The sequence below is a fragment of the Melospiza georgiana genome, chromosome 6, assembly GCF_028018845.1.
Source record: "Melospiza georgiana isolate bMelGeo1 chromosome 6, bMelGeo1.pri, whole genome shotgun sequence".
Lineage (NCBI taxonomy): Eukaryota > Metazoa > Chordata > Aves > Passeriformes > Passerellidae > Melospiza > Melospiza georgiana.
In genome coordinates this window covers 40,607,476-40,633,052 of record NC_080435.1, presented here as the reverse complement: position 1 = coordinate 40,633,052, position 25,577 = coordinate 40,607,476, and the positions used below count along the sequence as shown (strand labels likewise).

General features: G+C 39.8%; 3 protein-coding genes across 3 annotated transcripts in view; 2 read left to right on the top strand and 1 right to left on the bottom strand.

The window, feature by feature from the left end:
• Positions 1-140: 140 nt before the first annotated feature.
• On the top strand, positions 141-5,546 carry TRAPPC6B (trafficking protein particle complex subunit 6B). The gene is made up of 6 exons (XM_058026484.1): positions 141-753; positions 834-901; positions 1,946-2,063; positions 3,488-3,571; positions 4,605-4,698; positions 5,369-5,546. Exons 1-6 carry the CDS (start codon positions 673-675, stop codon positions 5,398-5,400), a joined length of 477 nt encoding a protein of 158 aa, XP_057882467.1. The 5' UTR covers positions 141-672; the 3' UTR covers positions 5,401-5,546.
• An 83-nt stretch (positions 5,547-5,629) lies between these two features.
• GEMIN2 (gem nuclear organelle associated protein 2) lies at positions 5,630-14,535 on the bottom strand. Its single transcript, XM_058026483.1, has 10 exons — positions 14,395-14,535; positions 13,848-13,932; positions 12,508-12,597; positions 10,532-10,591; positions 10,263-10,373; positions 9,637-9,681; positions 8,883-8,951; positions 7,454-7,564; positions 7,187-7,245; positions 5,630-6,868 (listed from the first exon to the last, which is right to left on the bottom strand). Exons 1-10 carry the CDS (start codon positions 14,514-14,516, stop codon positions 6,829-6,831), a joined length of 792 nt encoding a protein of 263 aa, XP_057882466.1. The 5' UTR covers positions 14,517-14,535; the 3' UTR covers positions 5,630-6,828.
• Positions 14,536-17,604: 3,069 nt separating this feature from the next.
• SEC23A (SEC23 homolog A, COPII coat complex component) overlaps positions 17,605-25,577 on the top strand; it is a 28,423-nt gene continuing 20,450 nt past the window's right edge. The window contains exons 1-6 of the mRNA XM_058025861.1: positions 17,605-17,707; positions 21,182-21,415; positions 23,165-23,222; positions 23,476-23,562; positions 24,717-24,953; positions 25,053-25,132. Coding sequence (XP_057881844.1) covers positions 21,195-21,415; positions 23,165-23,222; positions 23,476-23,562; positions 24,717-24,953; positions 25,053-25,132 — 683 coding nt within the window. The 5' untranslated portion in view covers positions 17,605-17,707; positions 21,182-21,194. The remainder of the gene's footprint in view (positions 17,708-21,181; positions 21,416-23,164; positions 23,223-23,475; positions 23,563-24,716; positions 24,954-25,052; positions 25,133-25,577) is intronic.

Below are 25,577 nucleotides of genomic sequence, written 5' to 3'. Positions count from 1 at the left end.
CGAATCAATGAAGGGGGCGGCCGGAGTGACACGACACAGAGCTAATAAGAACTCAAGCGTCATTTCCTGGTAGCCCAATCAGAAAACCACTTCGGGGCCGCTTGTTCCCACCCGCCCAGGACACATCCTGCTTTCCTCGATGGGGCCGAGGAGCCGGCACGCTCGGGACTCGGACGAGAGCCAATCAGCGCTGAGCTACCAGAGGGGCCTGTGCCCGGCGAGCCAATAGACGGGGCCGTTAATTGGCGCTGGCTGTGGTAGAGGCCTGACGGGGCCGCTGCTGCCCTCACATCCCCCTGGAGAGCGTGGCAGGGCAGCTCGGCGCTGCGTGTCAGGCATGGCGCCTGGGGCGGCGGCGAGGCGTTAAACCACGCTCTTCCTCAGCTGCAGTCGAAGTCGCTCTGCGGCTCCCCGCGGCGGGCAGGGGAAGCCACGGGCGCTCTCTTGGAGGCAGTGACACATGCACGCCCCACCTGCCTCCAGCAGTAGGGTGGGCTCAGGGGTGCGTTTGATCCCCGACCCTCGCTCAGGACTCTGCGCTGCCGGCGGCGCCCGAGTCCGCGGACTCTACAGAGCCTTAACCTGAGAGCCGCTTTCCCAGAGCTTCCCCGGCCTCGGCCGGGATCTCCCGCGGGTGTCCGGGCCCACCCGGAAGGGGCGGCGGCCCCGGCGATGGCGGACGAGGCGCTGTTCCTGCTGCTGCACAGCGAGATGGTGGCGGGGCTGTACCGCGCCGCCGAGCAGGGCGAAGGGGTGAGTGGGGCCGGGGCCGCACCGGGGCCGGCCGGCAGCGGCCGGGGCTGACGCTGTGGCCGGGCCCTTGTGTCTTGCAGGAGAACGGGCGCTGCACCACCAAGCTGGAGAGCATGGGCTTCCGCGTCGGGCAGGGGCTCATCGAGAGGTGAGTCCGGTCCCGGCGGGCCCTGGCAGCCGCTGCTCGTTCTCGGGGCTTTCACCGCGCCGGCAGAGCACACCTGCCCGGGCAAGGTGCGCTGGTTTGGCTGGACGGAGAGGGCGTTCCTCTTACCATCAGTCATTCTGGCGTCTCCTCTTTTCGTATTTCATTCTTGTGAGGACCTGTGTTTGTGTATCACGGGACGGTTTTGGAGTGTGTTGTTTTCCTAGTGCTTCCCGTCATGAAAACCGAGTCAGGGTACATGGTTACTTTCAATACTTAAAATTACCTATAATTCTACTTTGTGTAGACTTTTGCATGTTTCCTGCTTCTGGTACGTTTTGTGACTTCATTCTTTTTCTGATTTACTTCTTGAGCATAATTTTGTGATTGGTCCTCACTGTATTTCATTTTTGTAAAGTGCCCTCAGCCCTTGCGACTCCACGGCTGAGCAGCTCTGGCCCTTTGGGGACCGGCGGTGCCACTCCAGCGCCCTCCTTCCGAGGTCGTGTGCAGACTCCTGGGTTTCTGAATCATGCTTTTGTTGAATAAAGTGGGCCTTTGGTGCCAGATAAACACCCTCATAAGGATCTGAAATAAGCAAGAGAAAGAAGTTCCTTCTGAGAAACGTGAACAAGTTTTATATACTTGGGCCTATGTTAGAGCTCTGTTGCCTAATTGAAGGACACCTTTCAAGAAGTAGTATAGATGTGAGCATTTTATTTATCTTCTATTTAGTTACTGTTTTGAAGATAAAACTGATGGAGCACTTTCCACCTTTCTGTATGTCAACTATGTTTGATAATAATGTAATTAAAGCAATTTGTGCTATCATATTGCAGATGCTAAGATAACACTGTGTTGCTCTTAAACTAAAGTACTTGATGAATGGACAGTGAAGCTACAACGATACTGTGCAATGGTTGGAAAACTAATTTCTATAATAACTTTAAAAATGATGTTGTATAGTACCATTAAAAATATTTCTATGTTTAATTGGTCAGGTTATGTGTGCCATCATTATTGATATATTTCTCACTTTTCTCTTAGGTTTACAAAAGACACTGCCAGATTCAAGGATGAATTAGATATTATGAAGTTCATTTGCAAAGACTTTTGGACAACGGTATTCAAAAAACAAATAGATAACCTAAGGACTAATCACCAGGTACTAATGCTGTAGATTTAAATTTAACTTAGAAGAGTGGTGAGAGTTTTGAGTTGCTAGTGCATTTTTTATTTTTCTTGGTCTAAAACTAATCACCAGATAAGAAATTCAAAATGTTCCATATTTGTTTTGTTTAAAAAGCTTGTTTTTTAATATTCATATTATCATGTAGCTTTAGAGTACAATTTAAAAATTGCCTATGATGTTTTTATTGCCAACCTGTTTGAAAAGACTAAATGGTTTGAATTTCATAATCACTGTTGCAGTGTGACAGAAAGGACAGTAATGATTACAGTTGATTAACATTTAAACAAGAACTTTTTAATCTGTCTCTTAATAAATGTTAGTAAAAATAGTGAAAAAGTGATGTTATTGTCTAAACACCTATTTAAAGAAAATAGCTGCAGTGATTTTTTTAGTTTGAGGAATGTTGAGAGCTTTCAGCAGTTGAGACAGTTGTAGTCTATTGAAAATACTTGTATAAGAAACAGTGGAGAAAGTTCTCAGATTTGCATGTTGGTGACATTGTGCTGTATCCATGTGCTTTCCTGTATCAACAGCCACAGTTCTTAAAGCCAGACCAAAATAACTTAAGGAGCCATTTTACTAGAGTAAAAAATATTTTTCCTATTTGAATCACTTGGTTTCCTTATGGCCATTTCCCTGTTGTGTCAAATTAGGAAGAAGAGAATTTGTACTAGGATTGTGCCAAATTAAATATTTTTCAGTGACTTATCAAGTAATAAGAGATAATTATTACTTTAGAAATCTGGGGTTTAAAATCAAAAAAGCTGCAGTATTGAGCTTCAGGGTCTTAATTGTATATGCAGCCTTAATTTAAGTTCAAGTGTTAGGAAATTCTGAAGTAGCACAGTCAGTAGCAAGGAAATTAACATGGCAGGTGTAGCTAAAGCCATACTGTGTTTATACTTAAGATGCATATTGTTGCACTAAATTGTATTGTAGAAAACACCAGACTTTAACTTTGATTGTCTGCTAGGTGTAGTTGCCTGTACTGCTTTTAAGAAAATAATTCCCACTGAATTTGAGAATAAGAATAGAGATGTGCAAAACCCTGTGAAGATGGATATTTGAATGTAAAAATCAGTATGCATTTGATATATTGCCAAAGACTTTATAGAAGGAATGTACATAAACATTTTTTAGAGGTAACTGATCATATTATTATCTAGAGGATTTTTTTTTTTTGGTATACTCACAATTAAGAAAATTTTCTTTTGGTATTCCTTAAGTAAGTAAGTAAATAATACAATCTAAACTTAAATCACTTATGTCTTAATCTACAATTTTATTTTTCAGCCTGAGATCATATATATTTTATCTACAAATCAAATCCACAGAAAATGTGGGTTTTATATTACTGCGCATTTAACTAAACCCCTCAATTTTTTCTTTTTAAACAGGGTATTTACGTCCTTCAAGACAATAAATTCCGTCTCTTGACACAAATGTCTGCAGGAAAGCAGTATTTAGAACATGCACCAAAGGTACCCTTTGATTCTGTGTGGAGGAGGGTCTGCCAGTTTCATTTCCATTACCTTCATCTGTTAATAACTTTACATTTGGTAATTAAATGGATACAAACTCTTGTGAAGGGCACCTAAAGATCTGCCTTCAGAACCTGTGTGCTTCTTAGAAAGGCACCCCGTTTTAGAAGAGTGGATTTGATTTATAGTTCAGAAAATGGTCTTGGTTATTGTGAAACTTGCTGCTGTTATATTTGAGTTACTTCATGGTGCAAGTGCTTGTCTGCCACTACCTGCTACTGTCACACAGATTCTTTCTCTTCAGGAAGAATGTCTTCAGAAACTTTCTTTAAAATTCCCAGAACACATGTGGAAGATGCTATTTGTTACATAAAACAAGGTTCTGAGATGATGTGAATGTTCAGAAAGATCTTCCACCAATTAAAAATAGTTTTGAGTGCAGATGCTGAGTTATGGTAATAGTTCAGGTAAAATCAGTCCCTCTGCAAAACCTATCATAGAGCACTTTGGCTCAGGTGGATTAAAAAATGGGGCATTCAGATCTATTTTATGGTTTCTTAATTCTTGATCTTAGTCCTCCCAACTGGCTGTGTCCTTGGGATTATTTTTTTTTTTGTGTTTGGTGAAATGTTTCTTCTATTTTGCAACACACATTTTAAATATCTGCACGTGTTTGTATTCTAAGGTATGGCCTGCACAAGAATGCTGTCTTGGACTGTTTGTCCTTTGTTGACTTCAGTACCAGTTGCTAATTTCAGCCAAGTCTTGGGAATAATTGTTTTAAGGATATTAAGTTCCTACAGGTTGAATGGAAAGAGAAGATGACTCAAAATACAAAATAATGAGAACAATCTATGTAGTGAGCTCCACTCTACCAAATATTGGAGCTTTCATTAATTAGAGACCTGACAAAGTCTCTCAAAACCTCCATGGTTTTCTGTTGTCCAAGTATTGTGTGCTTGAGTACTTGTTTTCAATCTTTATCAACAAGCTTCACTGTTGACACTCATTTGAAGTGCAACTTTTTATTCAGTATTTAGCATTCACCTGTGGACTAATCAGAGGAGGCCTATCAAATCTGGGAATAAAGAGTATTGTAACAGCTGAAGTTTCATCAATGCCTGCATGTAAGTAGTACTTGGAGTATTCAATTTTAGCTCACTTGGTAACTTTCCTGACTTTGTGTTGCTGTTATAAGCATTTTTCAAGGTGGGATTTGTTTGAAGCTGCTGGGCCATAGGAGTCCATGTGAACTTCAGGATATGGCTTGTTCCTATATCCTTCAGTATTTAGAAAATACTGGTAGAGGATAAGCCTCCATGATGTTGAGTGAAAAGTAAAACTAAAAAGTTGTATTTAAATTTAGAAGCATCAAATGTGTAAGGATGTGTGTCCAGAAGGTTATTTGCACAAGCTCTTTCTCTATAGGACTCATTAAGGATGTTAGTAAGTAAAGACCATTGTAACTACATACGCTGCTCAATTAAAAGTTTCCACAGACTTGGCACAAATTTTAGGTTTAGCTGACAAAACTTCTGTGGTGTGGGACACAGTCAACTTACAGACAAAAAGAAAAGAGAGAAGCTGTTCAGCGTGAAACTAAAATTTAAATGCTAAATTTAAATAATGGCTCAATTAATTAATGCTAAATTTAAAAAATGGCTCAACTGCTTACAATTAAACTGTAAGACTGAAATGTTCCTTACTATTTCTTTGAACAAAATTTTACAAGAAAATAATTACTTGGAGAAATAATTCTAATGGTAATAATGTGATCTGACTCTGCTTTTCCTGCAGGTAAATTTCAGGTGATGATACAGAAGATGTAGAGCACGTTCAAATCTGGGTATCTACTTTAAAAAGCCTTTGTATGTGGATTCAGTATCTTGGCTCATTCTTGTATATAACATGTAAATTACAGCAGTGTGCAGCACAATTCCAAAATATATAATAAATGCTCATAGAAATAATACTATGCTTGTGTCTTGGTATGAAATTTATTCTATACTAAAGTAATAATTTATACATGGTAAAAACCATGTACTCTACATATTCAGCAAAACCTTTCAATTACCAAAAGAGCCTGGAAGACCAGAGACAGAGTTTGAGAACAGAGAAAAATCCTGACCAAGACTAAATTTGAGCAAGAAATGAATGCGTGTTGTGTTGCCTGACTTGAATGCCCAAGTGCTACCTTTGCCCATTCACTCTGGGAGGCAGCCCTGCAGGGAGGGCTGCAAAATGGGTGATACAACCCTCTCACTTGGGGTTTGGACTTTGGACCACTGTGGCTCAAAAACTTGGCTAGTTGCGAGACATGGGCATTCCTGCTCTGTTTTTAAGACAGCTTTTGTATTTCTTTGATGGAACCTGTTAACACATGAGCTAACAGCTCACACATCTTTAAAGATACTAGGTGGAGACCTTTGTAGCCTTGTAGTTTGGGGCAGTAGAAGAAAACTTGTTTTTGCATAGTTCAAGAGTTTCTCCTGTCCTTTAAATTAGCAACTGCTCCTTGTGTCAGAATGTTTTATACCTAAGGTTGTCTATACTGGCTAAAGAAGGAAATTTATTCTGTCTTGTTGTGTATAAATTCAATATTAATGTAATTGTTTTTAATTGCTAGCTACGGTTTACTTCTGTAATGTACTGCTCAAAAAGTAGTTATGTTTATGTTTTACTGAAACAATTGTTCCAGTAACATGCTGGCTATTGTTAAACTGCTATGCAGTGCTAGAGCTCAGGCACCAAAACTTGAAAAAACACATTCAGCCCTAACTCTAAATTTCTATAGTAAGGCTGCTGTTAAATAATATGGAGTAAGAAAACCCACAATGTTTAAGAACAGTCTTTAAAGTCCTTTAGTTTTATTAAAAAGTCCTCAATAAGTCTGTTAGAAAAGAATAATAATTTGTAATGTAACTTCAGACTTCACCTGATAGCAGTGTCCATAGATTACTCAGATTGTAGAAATTTCTAACCAAGAATGTAGTTTACAAAGACAGGAGCTTGAGAGATGATGCTGGACACTTCAGTTACCACTTTACAATGATGGTGATGATGGTATTGGAGACACTGACAATCTCAGCTAAAACTCAGCTGAAGTTATTCACAGCTGTCCCAAATGCATTAGTGTGAGGGTGTTCTGAAGGGATTGTGTAATACTCCAGGTCTGAACAATGCAGTCTCTTGCTGTTAACTCTGATAATGCTCTTTGTACTGTGGCAATGCAAAATACTGGATGTTCTCAAAACAGCCTAGGAAGGCTCGTCAGCCAGGTCACGTTGATCAAAGTACCTAGGAATGAAGTGGAATATGGTAAGAAACCTCCAATGCAACATATTCCTTACTTCAAGTTGTCCACCCATTGCTTTCTAGCTCATCTTTTAGTGTTTCTATAATAATTATGGCTTCGTGGTTCAGGGGACTCTGAAGACAGGAATAAGCTTACTTTGTTCTTAGGTGTATCTTAAAACCTTTCAGCTAAATATATTTGCTGCATTGGCCCAGGGTACTTTTATTTACTTTCACATTTAAAAGGGTTTAGGTTAGTACAAATAATCACACATTTATGCTGGACATACATTACTGGTTGAGGTGTATAAGTTGCATTACCTACTAACTAAGCAGATTATCAAGTTCAGAGCTGATATTTGTTCTTCATTCTTGCTCTCCTGGAAAAGAGAGAAATATTACAGCAATTATTTTGTTAGCTGTGTCAAATAGAGAAGCTGTTACAAGCCATGCTATGTGTATTTGTAGTCTTCCCTACATTCTCAGGCAAACTTTAGACATGAAAAATTAATTATTAAGACTTCTGAAAAGTGATCCTCCTTACCTGCTAAATTCACCAAGTCTCTGCACAGTTATATTGAATCTTACCTCCAGCGCCCTGACTTCTGAACATCGTCTCGCCAGCTGTCGAATAAGGGAGTGAGCTTCAGGTAGCAAAGGTTTTTCAAGGCATGCCAGCAGTGCATAAAACCATCTACCCTGTGAGGATTCAAATAACAGAGTTTTAATTCTGAGCATTTCCTTGAAGATTCAAGCAATTCATGTTATATAGAGCAGGACTGAAGTGTATGTCTCAAAACTGCATTGAAGTGCTATATGCAATAATTAAATTTTCTAAACCACATTAGACACTACATGGTAGAGTTCTGTGTCTCTGGATAAGATTCTTGTGAGCCTACTCCTGGGTTTCCTAGCATTTTTTTAATGCTGGCTAGGATATAAATTATTACAGCTGATGCTATTATAGTCCAAAAGAAGGATTATTTTAATAATATCTAAACTATTACTTGGCTATTAAAGTTTAACTTCACAATCTGTGAAAAAAACATTCCTGAAGACAGAATGCATGAACTCAGATCTTTATGGAATTAGTGGTTAGATCTGCTTTAAGATTTGCACCACTGTGAAAAGATGTTCTTTGAGTTTTACATCTGAATTCTACTGCATTCTTACAAACCTAATTTCTGGTACCAGTCTAACTTCATAATTTAATCCCAGGGTCTAGTGGCCTTCATTTTGGGACCTAACCTAAAAGTCATTGTGCACATTCTCTGTCACATACATACTGGTTAAAAAGAAAACAGTCTTCTACAGGAAAGGACAGAACATGAAACGTGTTTAAGTGACTGAAAAAAACCAGTGAAACTACGCTAAGCATCATGTAATTATTCGTTACTCTTTTTCTTTGTGGTACTGAAGGAATGAGAAGCATCCACCAAGGTCTTATGTAGATATGGTGCCCTTACACTGCTGGTCAATCTAGTTGTGGCCAAACTCCATGCCAATGTAGCCTGTCAATCAGGAGTCCTTAGGTTTGATTTGTCACCACATGAATGCAGCTAAGCCTTCTGGTCTGTGCTCAATGTGGAAAGATTAATGTGTCTTTGCCAGCACACTGTAATGTGCCTCCAAACTAAACTGGAGGTATTGGTAAAGAATGTGCAGCACCCTGACAGAACCAAAACTGCTGGGATCTCTCTTCTCTCCTGAACCTTGATGCTCAACAAGCCTCGTGGCTGAAGTTATGGGGTGAGTGATACAAAGGGAGGATACAGAGGGAGTTTGGGTAGCACTTTTAATGTGTGTATCTGTTAAGTTTTGTAATTTTAGCCTTCCTAAAACAAATGTGAATACTCATTTTAGTATCTAATCAAGAAAGTTTTGAAAGTAACAATATGATACAACCATCTAGAGAACTCTTTAGAAAATATGAAAATAATTTAATAGAAAACTGCAAACAATTTATTCTTTGTTTAATGCATTCATGTGCAAGTAGTTAGAATAAATTAAAAATTACCAGTTCTGGAGTAAATTTTTTCTCTCCAAACCAGCTTATCAGGTATTCTAAGACACTGGTTACTGTTGCCTTCAAAAGAGGAACAGAAAGAGACAATATAGTATCTGCAATGTTTTGTTTTGCTGCTCTTCTACCTGAAGGATTTATTATATAAAAAGTATTTCTACTCCACAAGTATTTATTCCAGTTTGAGGTTACATGTAAGGGTAAAGTAAGTGTTAAAGTACCACATTTGGAAAGAACTTTGTATGAAATGAATTAATTGTGTTAATGAAAAGTTATGGGTAAGTAGCTACAGATTAGGAAAGAAGCATCACACTGACTGGTTGGTTGTATGTAATGGTGGCAAGTGAGAAACGTGGTAAAGGAAAGATAAGTGTGATTCTTCTAGCCTTGCAATGTACATAAAAGTTCACAATCAAATGGAAGAACTGCACTTAAAACACTGAGAGATTTAAAAATATTGTAAAGCAACTATTGGGGTATTCAGCAAAAATTCAAACATTAAATGTGCTATAGGGAACTACAACAACAAAATACTTTCAGAACTAGTCATGAAAAATCTTTGCTTGTAAAGTTACTTGTAACTCAATGTAAGATAATGAATACATTCCTTCTGAGTGTACAGTTAATAGAATTTGTAATAAACAAATGCCTACTCTAGGCAAAGAAAAATAGGTAAGCCTTCTGCTACAGAACATGAGAAATAATGATTTAGGCAATGTCACTATGTGATTCTAAGAGGTAGGCTTACCTGATTCATCCTGCTTACAATACTTAGCAAAGGGGGAAAGCCCACCTGAAAAAAAGCAAGTTGGAAAATGCAAACATTATCACAAACATCTTTGTTCTAATTTAGAACATACTAAGATTTTAATTTGATGTTCAGACAATGGTAGTGATTTGAAAGTCTGTTCTGAGCTTTGAAATTTATTAAAAAAGTATCTTCAAGAAAGGTGAAGGTCCAGTGAAGTATCAGAGCACCTTGCTTCTACTGTTACTTGTTAAAGTTTTGGTTTGACAAAATGACATAGTAAAGAACATATTTGTAGGGTATCACATATGAGGAGGGTAACCACATATCACTATGCAACAAAGCACTAAAGCAGACTATGAAGAAAGCTTCCATTCTGTTCAGTGAGAACAAAGTAATGACTTTAGCTGACAAGAGATGAAGGAAGTCTTCAAATTTTGACTGAAAACAGAGACTTAATTCCTGCTTCACTTGGTTTCTGCATAAAAAGAATGTACACTGGGACTTTCTGGGGTTGCCAGAGCTTACTTTCTATTTGGCACAAAGTGGTAATAAACAGTAGGACTGTTTCTGGCAGTTAGTCTAGAAAATAGCTGCTGAAAACTAACTAGAAGTCCTATACTCACCTTCAAGTAATCAATTCCTAAATTTTCATTATCAGATAGTGCATCTATTTCTGAGTATATTCTTTCCCCGAGGCAGAACTTCTTCCAGCCTTCTTCATCTTCTGATTTTGGCTGAAGTAAATAAAAATAAATGAAAACTGTGTAATACTGTGTCCTGAAGACACTGGAGAAAAGACTTAAATTGTTGCATGCAACTGTAAAGCAAGATTAACTGTGGATTCAATAACTGGGAAAACAAACCACAGAGCAGTGTTATGAATTCTACTCACCATAGTAACATTGCTGTCCAAATGTTGTGACCGCCAGTGATTCCTGTGCTTGTTCAGGCTCTGAGTAATTAAAACAAAGTCAAATCCCAGTTTAAATCTGCAGATATTTTATCCTAGTCACAAATGTATGAAAAGTATATTTTATGACTTTCTATAAATCAGTAGTTATATAGCCAGCACAACTGGCTAAATAATTCCCATGCCTCTTAGCAGAAATGTAATTAAGAATCTCATCCTGGGATTTTGGAAGTAATGTTAAAGCTAAAGGCATTCTGAAGTCTTATTACATAAGGTTAAGCTGACGTAGTAAGCTTTAACAGTCTTCTAGACTTTTCTTGTTAGAACAATCTTAAGAAAAAACCCACTTTGATTTAATCCAAAAGCACACATAAAGCCAATATCTTGTTTCCTAACAGTGCTGTATCTGTATCAGAGGTTCTACAGAATTGTATGAAGGAAGGCAAGTGTGCTTTCTTAGCACATTTCTTCTACCTGGCTAGACAAACTGGCCTGCTTAACAGTTACTTGTAGAGAGCTGTAAGTGTTCTGTAGCAGAAGGAATTTGTCTCCCACTCTGGTTGTTCCTGTAGCTGTATAAAAGACCACTAAAAATCCTCAAAGTAACAGCAGCTGATGCAGTGGTTGAACAAGTGAATTCTGATGCTCTTTTTAAAATACTTCTTAGGATAGTCTCACATTTTACAGTGTTAATTCTGGCACAGATAAGACAATTGATTTGAGCATAAGAGAAATACCTATTCAGTGAGTAAGCCTTTAGATGTCAGTCTCCTTAGTACTGCTAAAACCTTAGACTAAGCCTAATATACAGGATGCAGTGTGATCCCTCACATAAAGAGGGGTAGCTCAGTTACTGTTTACAATGTAGAGGCAGTAGTACAGATCTCCTCCTTCACTAAATTTTCCTCCCTGACAAAAACATGGTACATGAGCTCCTGCAGAGCTCAGTGCTAGTGACAAGCTCATGGCTGGTCACACCTCAGTACCTGAGGTACTCCTACAATGTAGCATCAATGCACTGTAAACATGCTGTCTGCAGCACTGGAGTCACAAGTGATCTCTACCTACATTTTTATTATATTTTCCATTTCACACTGTTTGAACTGTGCATAGAGAATAGAAGAATCATAGATTTGGGTTGGAAGGGACCTTCACAGGCCATCTAGTCCAACCCCTCTTCCATTGGCAGGGACGTCTTAACTAAATCAGGCTCAGAACCCCATCCAATCTGACCTTTAGTGTTTTGAGGCATGGGGCATCCATCTGTCTCTGGGCAACCTGTGCCAGTGTTTCACCACATTCATTGTAAAAAATTCTTTCTTATATCTAATCTAAATCAACCCTCCTTCAGTTTAAAACTTTAGTAAAGCTTAGCTGAACTTAGAACCTTTACCCTTTGAGACTGCTTAATTTTCTATTCTTCTTGTGTTACTTCAAGCAGGGTGCAAATGTATCAGGAAAGATTAAAATCTGTGCTAACTGTACAACCTTACAAATATGTTTTACCAAATCAGTATGTCTCCTCATAATGGGTTGCCATCTCTGTCAACAGCTCCCTAAACTGACTGTATGAAGGGACTTTATGAATCTCCTGGTGGGTTAGAATCCACTTGGTTCTTAGTTTGTGTTGAACATTTCCTGCTAACACTGTGTTTTAATATAACTGTATAACATTATAGGGGTTTTTGTCCTTCCTCAACTACACCATAGCATTTAACCTAAATACGGACATATTTTTGTTGAAGGAGGATTTCTTAAATGTGACTCTCAAGAGTTTTATCAGAGGTTTAAAAGCCACATATGCTCAATTAGCTTTCAAGAACTTAAAACGCTTGCCTATAAACATCTACCCTGCTACAAAATCATAACACTTCTATACTAGATATAAAGTTATACCCTGTAAAGCACAGAAATGTTCTATCCAGACAGTGCAAGACTCCTCACAGACTATCTTGTACCTGACGAACAGCTGAGAAATTGGCCACTTGCTGCTGCTGCCACTTGAGCGTTGGAGAGTATCCTTCAGGAGCAGGCTGACATCCAGAAATCTGAGAAAACACTGGCAATAATTATAATGTAAAGAGAGCTTTATAAGAAGAATCCTTAAGAACAAGAGAATCAGTAAATGTTTACTGTCAGGTAAAGAATATCCTTGAAATCTTCATTCAAGAAAGGTAATTTCATGACCATATCCAAGGATGAGTTAAGATTTTGGTTTAGAGAAATTTTTTTTGTTTGACTTTTCTCGTATGTACATAAGGAGGAAAACTAAGTGTTTGAAATACATTGTCAAAGAATTACTTAATGTCTTCCTTTCAGCAATTGTTCTGCTTTAATCACCCTGCTCATAAAAAACAGGACACTGTTTCCTTATCTGCGACAGATACTATCAATCTTAGGCATTCTGCCTGTCAAGACAGTAAGCTGAGGAAGACAGAAGACCATAAAACCATCTAGAAAATTAAGTTTGATAGTTAGGTAGATATAACCTCTTTAAAGATTATCATGAAAGGGTTATTAAACAAAATCTTTCTTCAAGTGTTTAAGAATGTCACTAGACACAGATGAGACAGACGAAGAGAATGGCTGCAGAAGTTACAAGGTCAGATCAGTATTAGAAACTTTCTCTGAGAAATCTAATAGTGAAATTTCAGATTACATCATTGTCATTGGAGAAAGGCAAACTATTTGAAAATAGATTAAAAACCGTGCTGGCAAGGCAATGCAACAACAGAAAAATCTGCTTCAACAGATTTGTTGGAAAAGTAAGGAAAAATTCCAATAAAATATTCTTCCCAAAAGGAAAGAAGTGGTGCTAGAATTTCATCTAACTTTAGTCAAGCTTAGCTGTACTTACTGCAGTTATGCTAGATACAGACTTAAACCCAAAGACAGGTATGGATATATTTTTCTTCCAAAATGTAAATATAATATAAATAATACAAAATAAATATAAACAATATATAAATAAGTAATAAAAACATAATTTTCTTCTAAAATGTAAATATAATTATTGTAAAATTTAATGCAACATTTGATTTCCTCAGACAGTAAAACAGTCTGTTGCATACTGAATAGTATGGGGATTATCAACTGAATCGGTTAGAAAGACTGCTGTTACCCAGCAGCTGAGCAGGGGTTTCTTCAAACACAGACATTTAATTCTGTAGAAGCTTTTAGAATCTAGCAGCGCCATTTGGTTATGCCAATGACCCCCCCAAATTAATACAAACATAATTATAGTAGCACCTTCCCCCTTTTTTCCCCCCTCAAAACACGTAAAAGCTCTCAAACTTACTGAAATGTTTACTGTCGGCTTCTTTTTCAATTTTCTGGGATCTATTTGCGCCACGACCACGTCAGGACATCGAGCTGCTTCAATCCTACAAAACAGAATCAAGTGGGCTGCATTTTTCCTTTCCTGTAACAGGTCGATACATACAGGATGTCTTTGAAATACTCATAAAAGCAAGGAAGGACCAATCAAGATCCTTGAGTCGAACTCCAGGACAGCCCAGAAATCACAGGGCGCTGTCCAAATGTTTCCCGAACTCTGTCATGCTTGGTTCTGTGACCACTGCATGGGGAGCCTGTTCCAATGCTCAACCACCTCTGGGTGAAGAACCTTTCCTGACATGCAGCCTAAACCTCCCCTGACATCACGGCTCCATGTCGTTTCCTCGATTCGTGTCGCCGGTCACGAGAGGGAAGAGATCGGTACTCGCCCCTCCTGTAGGTGTGTAAAACACCGATTATGCCGGCGAAGGACAGGTCCCCACGGCCGCCCTGGCGCGCCCGGATACGGAGCCCGGCCCCGGCCCCGGCCCGTCCGCGCCGCCACTCACTGGACACGCTTCAGATACTCCTGGGGTGTCCTGGGAGGCACGGTGGGGTCGAAGTCCTCGGCCAGGTCACAGTCGCCCACGGGCAGCAGCCGCGGCATCAGCTCCTCCATGCCCGGCTCCATGGCCGCGCCGCCCCGGCGGCAGAGCCCGCCCGCTGTCGCTGCTCTCGCGAGAGCGGCGGGGCAGGCCCGGTCGGGGCGGCGGTGCTGCCGCGGGGCCCTCGGGGCGGGCCGGCCCCGCTCGGGAGCCGCTGATCGGTCACGGTCTGCTCCGGGCGTCTTGGGTGCCCTGGAAACCACCGGAGGCGAATAAAGGAAATACAGCCAAAGAGCAGTGCCAGCAAGGGGTTTGCCAATTCACTGCCCATCAAACTAGGCCTATTTTTGTGGTGAATAGGTGTAAACCTTTAATGACCTCCTTCAGTAGGCTCTGTGCCGTTATTCTAATACACTGTAGTTTTTGCCAAAGGTTCTTTAAAGCTCACCCATTAGTACGCTCTTATTTAACCTGTGAACACCCAGCATTCATAATTGTCCCTTCCTTGAAATGCTTTGAGATCTGTGGTTAAAGTCAGTCACATAGAAGTTAATTATTATAAATTTACACAGAGTTCCCATTCTGGAAGGGGCAATGCCTGAGTTGCTGCTGTGTGAGTTTTTCTGAAGACTATAATGTGGGAGCATCCATATGGCAGAAAGCAAGGTAGCATTTGCACAAAGGGTCATTGTTTCCGGGGTAAAATAAAAAGCAGAAGGATGATGCTGTAATTGTTTACATTGTGTATTATGAAATTCCTGTTACACAAAATGTCCATCAGTATATTGCCTCTCCAATTAGTTCTGCATGCAAAGTCTATTTAGATCTCCTGTTTCAGAGTAGTTTTAGATACTTCTGACATAAGTTAAAAAATAATAAATTTGTTCTTTAATCCCCTGCAAGTCTGTATTTCAGTAGTTCTAAATAAACATCTACCTTAACTCCTCCTCTCCAATGGCTTTTGTTTGTTTTAAGGTGTTTCCAAAAGCACCTACGTGTACCAGGGAGTTTTTTTTTCTCAAACCCGGATCTGACATCCTAGTTGAGTATGCAGCAATTGCAGTCACCACTAGAAATAAAACCTTCCTACTTAAGCCTACAGTGCTAACTCTGGGAAGGCTGATGATCAAGACAAAAACTTTGGTGAGTCCAGCTATATAAAGTTCTTTTCTAATACTTTAGTAATATTCAGAACTTATTTTTCCTATGTCTTGTAAAGTCCAGAACTATGAACCAAAAGAGAATCCACAGATATAAATCCACTTTAAATATACTTTCTATCTTTAGATTACTTTTTCTGGAACTTCCCATTGATACTTGTCAAGAAAAGCAACATATTTTTAACTATTGCAGATCGTCTTCCACAGGAAATAAAATTGTTCCTAACATGTCTTACCAACAAAGCTGATGCAATGGCTAGCAAATATGACTCAGTGGAGAAAGAGGAAAGTGAAACTGGAAATGTATATATTTTTCCTCAACTGCTTAGGCATAAAGAAAGAGTACTTTTCCAAAGAAAGAGTGAGCTGCATTAGTGGATATGCCTCATTGGCTGAAAAACCAAACCAAAACAAAGTAACAAATAAATTCTGCGTTACGAAAAATTAAAATGCTTTCAAGTCTACATTCTAGATATGAATATAGGGAGCTAACAAAATGCTTTCTTATAATGAGTAAATGAGTTTATATCTATTTTCTACTTCTTTTCTTTCTCCTTGATTTTCTCTGTGGTTCACACTGTCATAACAGCTGCATGACTTTTCTTCAAATTTAGAGCATTGAATTATTATGTAATGAAATTTGTGCTGATGATTAATTAAAATACGGAATATATTTTATTTGTAGTGAACTTTCAGAGTAGTATACTTTGCTGTTTTCCCTTCTTGCCTTTTGAGTGTCTTTAAATGTCAGCTGCCTTTTTTCTCTTATTTATAGACTTCAGGTCTTGCCTATTTTGTAGGTAATTTTCTGAAAATGTTTCACAAGGTACTTGAATGCTTTTGAAATTACAACACTGAGCCACTTTCTGTGCATCTGTTTGAAGTTCCTAGCGTTGTGGGGTTTGGGGGTTGGTCTATTTTTTTCTTTTTTTCTTTTGAGTTCAGAGTGAGAATGGTACATGTCATTGGTAAGCTCTTGCTTAATACTCCCACAAATGGCAGTGTTATTTGTGGATGAGAAAATTTAAAATCCCTCCCGTAAATTCTGCTGTTGCTTAACTGTTCATGTTTTTAGTCTGAAGAGGACTGGTAAACCAGACGGGAGATGGTAATGGCAAAGCAATTCTATCATAATCACATTTGACATATAAGAAAAGAGGATAAGGTTGTTTTGGTAATTTGTATTTGCTTGGTGGTCACAGAATGTTTTCCGAGTTGCAATGAGGGAGGGAGGATCTGGTAGTCAGTCAGCAGAACGTTATTCCGTCCTTCCCCATGTCTGGATTAATTGCACTAAGACATCTCAGGAAAGACAGAGCTTACTGTTCTGGCCTTTCATTACAGGCTTGTTAAAAACAATTCCTGAAACTGAAGAGTCCCTGTAACTTGAGTTTGGGGATAAAAAATTGACCACACTAACAAGATAAAGGATTGTTTCTGGCTAAAACCCTCAGGAATATAATTTCAATATTTTTTTTTCCCCCCAGGCACTCAGAAGAAACATGTAAACAATATTCCAGATTAAAAAGTTGCCATATGTACACACGGTGGAGGATGGGAACAGGCAGGGTGAGCTCAAGGACTGCCGGAAGCCCGGCTGTTTCGATCCCGAGGAATGCCGTGCCGGACAGAGCAGCAGCGGCCAGAGCAGCGCAGCCACCGCCGGGGCCGCAGGCAGCCCCGGTACCGCGGGCACGGGCGCAGCACCGGGGAGCCGAGCGCTGCCGGCGCGGAGAGACGGCGAAACTACCCCCGGTGGTCGGGGTGCTTTTTTCCTGAATGGATTTGGGATCGAGGTGCAGACGACCGACCTTCAGAAGAAAGACGACCAGAAAGCGAACACACACACGCGAGCAGGAGCTGTCAAGGCGGCGAAGCCACCGTCAGAGCTACGGGACGGCGCAGGCCGGCCCCGCTGGATGGCCGGGGAGGCCGGCGGGCTGCCCTGGGGGCGGGGGAGCGGCGGAGCTCAGCCCGCCCCCGCTCTCTGCCCCTTGACGTGGCGCGGACTCTCCCATCAGCCATGTTGATGCGTCGGCAGCGCCGGGGCGGCTGCGAGCGGGCGGGCGGCGAGAGCGAGCACAGCGGGAGCGGCGGTGGCGGCGGCCGGGACGCGGGTGAGCGGGCAGGGCAGCGCTGAGGGGGCAGCGGAGGGCGCGGGGAGCCCGAGCCGGCGGAGCTGCGGTGCCTTGGGGGGGAGAGGCGGCAGCCCCTCTCCCCGCGCTGGGAGGCACGGGGGGCACGCCGGGCCGCGGGGCCCCGCACGGCTGCCGGACGTGGAGCGAGCTGGTGGGAGCGCTCCGCGTCCCCTCCGTGGCCGAGGGGGATCTCCGGGTGCCCGAAGCTGCTCTGGGGCCCCCGGCGGCCGGAGGGTCCGGGGCTACCGCCGGGCACTGCTCAGCCCTGCCCGCGGCCTCCGGTGCGGCGGGGAGCGCCTGCCGGGCCGGGGCTGGGCGGGCGGCCCCCAGCAGCGCCCAGCTCGGCCGGGGAGCCGGCGCTCGGTAGGGCCGGCGGGGCACGGCCTCTCCACGGCCGGGGGTAAAGGGCGGCACTCCGGCAGCGCCTGCGGTGCCCCTGTCCCGGAGCTCCGCTGTACAAACGCCGCTGTGCCGCTGACGGGGGTGCCTTCCAGTGTAGGTAAAACTACAAGAAATACAGGCCCTGCCGCGTTTGGTTATGTGTTGGTTTTTCAATTTAGGTGGGTTATTACATACCGTGGTTGTGTAAAAAGAAGAGTTTTCAGTGAGAGGTCTGGGAGAGCAGATTTGGAGGATGACTGTGTTTGAGTGGTGAAAATGTCAGCAATTTGCTTTAGACAACTATTTAAACCATTTTGCTCGTGTATTTAAGTTCCTTCTTGGAACTGAAATAGATTTGTATTTGGTATGTAATTTGGGCATAAAAAATTAATTAAGGGTTTATTATTAATCTCTTTTACCAGGTTGTTAGTGCCTAATAAACTGAGAGAATATGTCTGTTGTAAGACAAGTGTGCAGGAGCTGTACTCACTTAGTGGTCGTTAAATACATGGTACTGTGAGGGATTTCTGTCTATCTATGCAGCACTTCCCTTTGCTTTATGTATTTCTATCTATGCTGGACCTCTTACAGCGCTGTAGAGAAAAATGTTTTGATTTTGTATATGTATGCAGGGATTAGGGGATATTATTTTGGGGTTATTCTGTATCGGGACATATTTATCTTTGCTATGTAAACATTTAAAGATGATATTCAACCAGTGACTCTCAATGCAATTCAAGTGTGGCTTCTTTTGCGACACACAGTTGAGATTCTCATGGTGTAGGGTTGTGAGGTACATTCAGCCCTAGCAGTGGGAGGAAGGAAACAAACCAGAAAGGTCTTCTGTTATTTTCTGGATATCCTAATCTGCAGCAAAGGTAAAGCAGTGACATCCCAAAGTGGGAACTGTTGCTGTTCAGCTGCTCTGAAAGTCCCTTCTCTGAGGTTTTCTGAGGTGAGCAGTGTGTATTTTGTGGCATTTAGGTATCCAAAATTTGGTGTGTAGCCTGTAGGCCAGGAGAGTTTGTTGTTCTTGTATAATGCAATACATCTCCACACCTATCTCAGAAAATGTGTCTGCATAGCTGTAGCAATGGTACTGAATGTAACTTGTCAGACCAAGAGTTCCATATTTGATGAATGATGAAATAGGTAAGCATTATTGGCTCTTGAAAAGGAAGAAAAGGATAGAAGAAAAGGTGGAGGAGAACTTGATTATTAGCCACTTTTGCCTTCTGAATTGGAAATCCATACTTAAAAGAAAATGATAGTATTTAACACTAAATCCATCAAGTCGTTTATGTATCTATGTGCACGTGATTAGTCATTGCACGGTGGTGTTTGTACATTGCCCTTTAAGGAGCAATAACTGGGTGGTAAAAGTAATATCCATGTACAGCCATTTCAAACAGAGCTAGAGCAAAATGTGGAGAAATGCTTTGAAGTCCAGGAGAGAAAGTGTGACATGTTGCAGTGCTTGGAGCTGGATTTTGTGAGTCTATAGTTGCTGCCAGTGAATGGCTGAAATAGCCTTAAGTTGCAATTTTCTCTGTCTTCTCAGGAAATAATTTTTAAATTGAGAGGTTATTTGCGGTTAGAGTGGAGGTAGTTGTGTTGTGCAGATTCTTGCATTAATATCCAATTTTTCAACTTTTTTTACAAACATTGATGGATTTTGATTTATTAGGAGAGACATTTCTTAAAATCTATATCCTCTTCAAATGCCAGGCTGTTCTTTCCTCTCTTAGCTGAGTTAATTTCTGTCTGATTTCTCTGTAGTAATTACAACTTCCAGATATTCTCTCTTTTGCTCAGTTTTGTCCCCCTGCTTTGCAGAAATTTGAATAAAAGCAATGGGGAAAATGCTTTTATGCACAAAGTCCCTCATGCTCCCTGTGTTGTAATTGCCATTAGGAGCAGATTGCTCCTAATATCAAGATGTGTCCATTAAAATATTGGCAGTTGATTATTTCTTAAGGATATTAACTGTGAAATGCAGCACTTCCCTTTGCTTTATGTATTTTGTAATTCTGTTTTCTTAAAAGTTACAATTAGAATAAAAGTGTAAAGTTAGACTATTATTTAAAATAACTTGAAAAGTTTTTAGCTGTTATAGAAGCTAAAGGTGCAATGCTATTACAATTTTGATAGATAGAAATAGGTTTTGATAAATTGAGAGTTTCTGTGAGTCTCCTTTATGTATGTAAGGTCAGAACTAAGAATGCCAGTGTGCTTGGGAGAATTCCTGATTTAAATTCTAATTCAGGAGGGTTTCAGCATTTATAATAGCTCTTCATTAACTTGTTACAGTATAAATTGAGACTTAGGAGTATTTCTATTTCCTTTTAGGTGGTTCATGTAGGCTTTTACTGTAAATCCTTAATTATTAAGGAGTGTGAGTTTAGATATCCTAGTACCTGGGAAAGCCTGTGCTATATGTTTTATAAAAGGTACTGTGTAGCATGCAGCAGATATTCTGGAACAGTGTGTGTATAGCTGAGGAGTTTGGGATTGGAGGGAGGGAGGCAGGGAGTGCTCCTTGCTGACTTTACCAGATGTTCAGAGGTACCTGTTGAGCTTTCCAGATGTGTCTGTGCTCCCCAGTTCTCCAGCTTCTGAGTAATCAGAGCAGAACATTTTGAAAGCCTTAAGTCAATGGCCAAAATGGTAAATTTGAATTCAAAGAATTGTTGAAAAGTGCTTCTTGGTACATAATATATTGGAATATGGCACTTGTATTTCTTACAAAGTTACTTCCTGGCATTGCTGTAGGAATGTACTCTTGTGGAATGTCATGTTGTTATCTCTTTATGTTTGCATGTAGGCTGCATCATGATATACCAAAAATATGGTTAGAAACTCTTAAAAAGTTTTGTACAGCAGTATTTTCTTTCCCCTTAGAATTCTGCACGTTGCTTTTAGGATTTAAGAAGCTCTACTTTGTTTTATTGACTGTAACTCAGTTACAGTATTTGAATGTGTGATTGTTACTACCTGCATTCAGCATTTAGTAGTTAAAAGTCTTTGCATCTCAACATTCTGTTGACAGTTATCTTTTTCTTTTCGTGTTAGAGAGAAGTTGACCATGACAACCTTCCTGGAATTTATCCAGCAGAATGAGGACAGAGATGGAGTTAGATTCAGCTGGAATGTTTGGCCTTCAAGCCGTCTGGAAGCTACAAGGATGGTGGTCCCTGTGGCTGCCCTCTTCACGCCCCTGAAGGAGCGGCCAGACTTGCCTCCCATTCAGTATGAGCCGGTGCTGTGCAGTAGGACCACGTGCCGAGCTGTTCTCAATCCCTTATGGTAAACTTAAAGCATATTGTTGTTCCAGTTCTTTGCTTTAGAATCTTGGGAACAGTGCTAGCTGAAGTGTGTGCAAGATCTGGTGCATGGAAGTTCAAGTACTCCTCACATCATTGTACAGTGCAGACTTTCTGCATATAGATTTGCATATGTAACATATTTACTGAAAGCATAGCTTTCATTTAATGAGTCATTTCAATGTACTTACTATTGATTAGGTATGTTATTTTTCTGCAGCTATACATCTTGGGATTTAGTATACTCTTGCATCTTGCCTCTGGAAAATGACTTGGGTAAAATGTTACAATACTGTATCTTTTGAACTGTTGGATCCTGGTATAGTTTAATTTCCAAGTGAAATAAACTGTGTTTATTACTGACATTAGTTCATCTGTGGACCAAAGCAGGTTATCTGTTTTAGTTAACGTCAGAAGTAGGCATGAAAAAGGGGAGAAAGCTGTTTAAGCTGCAGGGTGATGTTGGCATGAGCTCAAATGATTGTGGACCAGTCATGGGTAAGGTTGGGTTGCAAGCAGAGGAGGTGTTTCATATGTCATTCCTGTCATAGAAGTATGGAAAAGAAGCAGAATCATTTCTAGGTTTGAGTTTGATAGGCAAGGGCCCTGATTAATAGAGGTTAGACATGATGTCAGAGAACCTGTAGAATAAATTTAATGTTATGAATGACTTGTCCCTGCTTGGGAGAAAAGACAGCTTCAAAGCAGATGTAAAATTGTGTTTCAGTATTAAATGGCCTCAGTGGCTGGTTATGCTGGGAGTCAGACTTAGTTGAAGTTAACTTTTTCAGAAGCATTATCTTTTATTGAGGGCTGGAAGAAAAACAACGAAAAGACAAAGTTATAGAGTCAGATGCCAATATTACAGTGAACTGTGTACATTTTTCCTGTGTTGTATGTGCTAGTAATGACTGGATTTCTTTTCCCCTTAAAGGGTGGTTAGAGGCTCAGTCTGAGGAGACTTTAGAAGCCTGTGTGGCACTTTGGGCTAGGTAATTTGCAGCCTCTGTAAAGACAATTAGATAGCAATAGATCTGTGTTTTGTGTAGAGCATGCTGCGACTTACCTGAAGATTCAATGACATTTTAAAAATGTTTTTGCTCTTGTAGGCAGGAGAAGATGTAATAGCAAAAAATGTACATTGAGAACTACTAAGGTGATTTTCCCTAAAGATGTGATTAGGACTTTAAAGCATCTATCTGTGGTGTGAAGATAGAATTTGCATTTTTTTTATCTTTCTGAATACTAATAAAAATGTAGACAAAAGAAGTGGACTCATAATTTGAAAGCAATGTTGTTTTTGTTTCAGAGATAGCTGTCATGTTGGAACCTGCTTTTTTTAGGGCATAATGTATATTCAGGCTAGTCCCACACTCTGACAGCTATTAGATAGAGGCAGAAAAAGATGAAAAATTCAAAGGTAGGGAGAGTTTAAAAGATGTGAAAACCATGGACAAAGGCTCTAATATAGGTGCTGCATCTGTATTTTTAAATTTCTTATTTGCATTTTTTCCTGAAGACCATTCTTTCTCCCTAAACACAATACTTTGCCTGATACATCTGTGTAACTTAACTTTCTGTTTGTAATGTGGGTATTTAGGAGAAAGTATATTTGAAAGAACCTTTTTAAAAGTCAATGTGTTTTTCAAGTTTTAAAGACATGTATTCTAGGGACAGTGGAGGAAAATGAGTTGTTCATGCTATATAAACTTTCCCTGTTGTATTTTTATAGCCAAGTGGATTATCGAGCGAAACTCTGGGCTTGCAACTTTTGTTACCAGAGAAACCAGGTAAGAAAAATAAAAAATGCAATATATAGAAAATTTTTTTATGAGGTGAAATGAAAACCTTGATTTTTCAAATTACAGTTGCAAACTGAAATTGACAGCAAGAGCAGGAGTGTGCAATTTTATCTTCAGACATTGCATTGAGATTTTTTCCATAATAGCAATAGTGAATATCTGTTGAAAAATGTTTGGTTTTTTTCCTTTGTAGAAATTACAACATTTTATTTACATTTAATTTCTGTGTTTTTATTTGCAGTTTCCTCCTACTTACGCTGGCATATCTGAAATGAATCAGCCAGCTGAACTTTTGCCTCAGTTCTCCAGCATTGAATATGTAGTACAGGTAAAACCATTAAATAGAATGTTCAACATCCAGCACCTTGCAATATACAAAAAGAATAATTTTCCATTTTGCTTCTTCACTCTATTTTAGTGACTGTGAGTATTTATGTGCTTATTGAACACTGATGCCATCAGTTGGAAAATACTTTATAAGAGCACTAGGATGGCTTATAAGATTGGTTTCAAAAGAAAAAGAGAGTTCTTCTCTAAAGTTGATACTTCTATTAGGTCTGTTTCTTTACAATGAATTTAATTTGTGTCAGGAGGCTGCTTACCTCTGTTGCTTGCAAAGTAATTTCAATTCAGATTTTACTGTTCATTACCTCTCATTAACCATTTGAATTTAAGTTTGTATTTGAATGATGAGTAGTTAATTCTAGTGCTCTCTGGTTTAGAGACAACAGCTAATACATACTCAATTCAGGTGTTTGAATTTTAATATTGATCCTTTTTCAGGATAGAGGTTACTTGAATAGAAATAAAAAATGGGCCTAAACCTCTAAATTGCAAACATTTGTGATTTCAAATTTTCAACCTCTAAATTAATTTTTGAGGATTAAAATTTGTAAGACCTCAGTGAAGCAAATCATAATCTGAATCCTCACTGAAGTGTGACAAATTTTAATGAAAGGAAGGGTGAATACTGAGCAGAATCTGTAGTTTTTGCTGACTGCTGTAATGCAAAGTAAATTGAATGTTTGCTCATACTACAGCAAAATTATTTTAGATAGAATAAAAAGTACTGATGATCTCTAGAATAAAATCAGGTGGTGAAATGCCACGGACTGTCATCAGGCTAGAATCTTTTATAGTTGTGAATAGTTTTATGACTGTTATGTTTACTTGGAGCAGTAAAAGGTCATTGTATTTTAAAAGATGTATATAATTGGCTCATGCTTCAAAATTACTTGATATCCTGAAGTGATTTTTTCTTTTCTTCTGTTGTAAGCATTTCCTTTTTGTACAGAATTCACTTTGGTGGAGGTTTTGTTCTGGATCCTGATTACCAATTGAGAGTTAAGTTAGATGAAACATTGACATGACTAGTATGACTAAAATTACAACATTTGTAAGATTTGCCTTACTTGTTCATTTTTGATCCTTTAAATATTGCAAGACTTGTTTTTCATATGGTTCTAATTTTGTTTCTCAAAGCGTGGTCCTCAGATGCCATTGATATTTCTTTATGTTGTGGATACATGCATGGAAGATGAAGACTTGCAAGCTCTGAAGGAATCCATGCAAATGTCCCTGAGTCTCCTGCCACCAACAGCATTAGTAGGTCTCATTACCTTTGGCCGAATGGTGCAAGTTCATGAGCTTGGCTGTGAAGGAATTTCCAAAAGTTATGTCTTCAGAGGAACAAAGGACCTCTCTGCAAAACAGCTTCAGGTAATGAACAGAAGCAAGCAAAAAGAAATCATTAACAAGATAATGGTGAAATAGTCCACAAACAAATTTTGTAATAAAATCTTATTTATTTGGTGACAGGAAATGCTGGGGCTTACAAAAGTAGCTGTTGCACAAGTTGGTCGGGGTCCTCAGGTGCAGCAGCCACCACCTTCTAACAGGTAATCTACTTTAAACATCTTAAAACACATACCTTGACCCCACTAACGTACTGGAAAACGTAGGTTTTATGACCAATAAAACAATAAACTGACAGCCAAACTTCTTGGTCAGGCACAAATTTACTAGTAGACTGTTCTTTCCTACAGTTTGTACTGGGAAGTATTGACTCAATGGGTAATAGTAATATTATCTGGGTGATTTTTGGAAGTGCTCTGAGAGGCACGTTATAGATACATAAATAATAATAATGATTCTTCTGTTGACTGGTGTGCTGGAAAGTGTTAATAGATGCTTTAGTGCCCCTTATGCAGATAGCCAGTTGTGCCTTCCTTTTTTCTCCCTCTTCTATTCTTCTTCCCTCCCATTTGGTCTCTCATTTGGAAATTGCAGGCTGGTGTTTGATTTTCCTTTGTATTTCACTGTGGCAGAAGAACTTTATGAAAG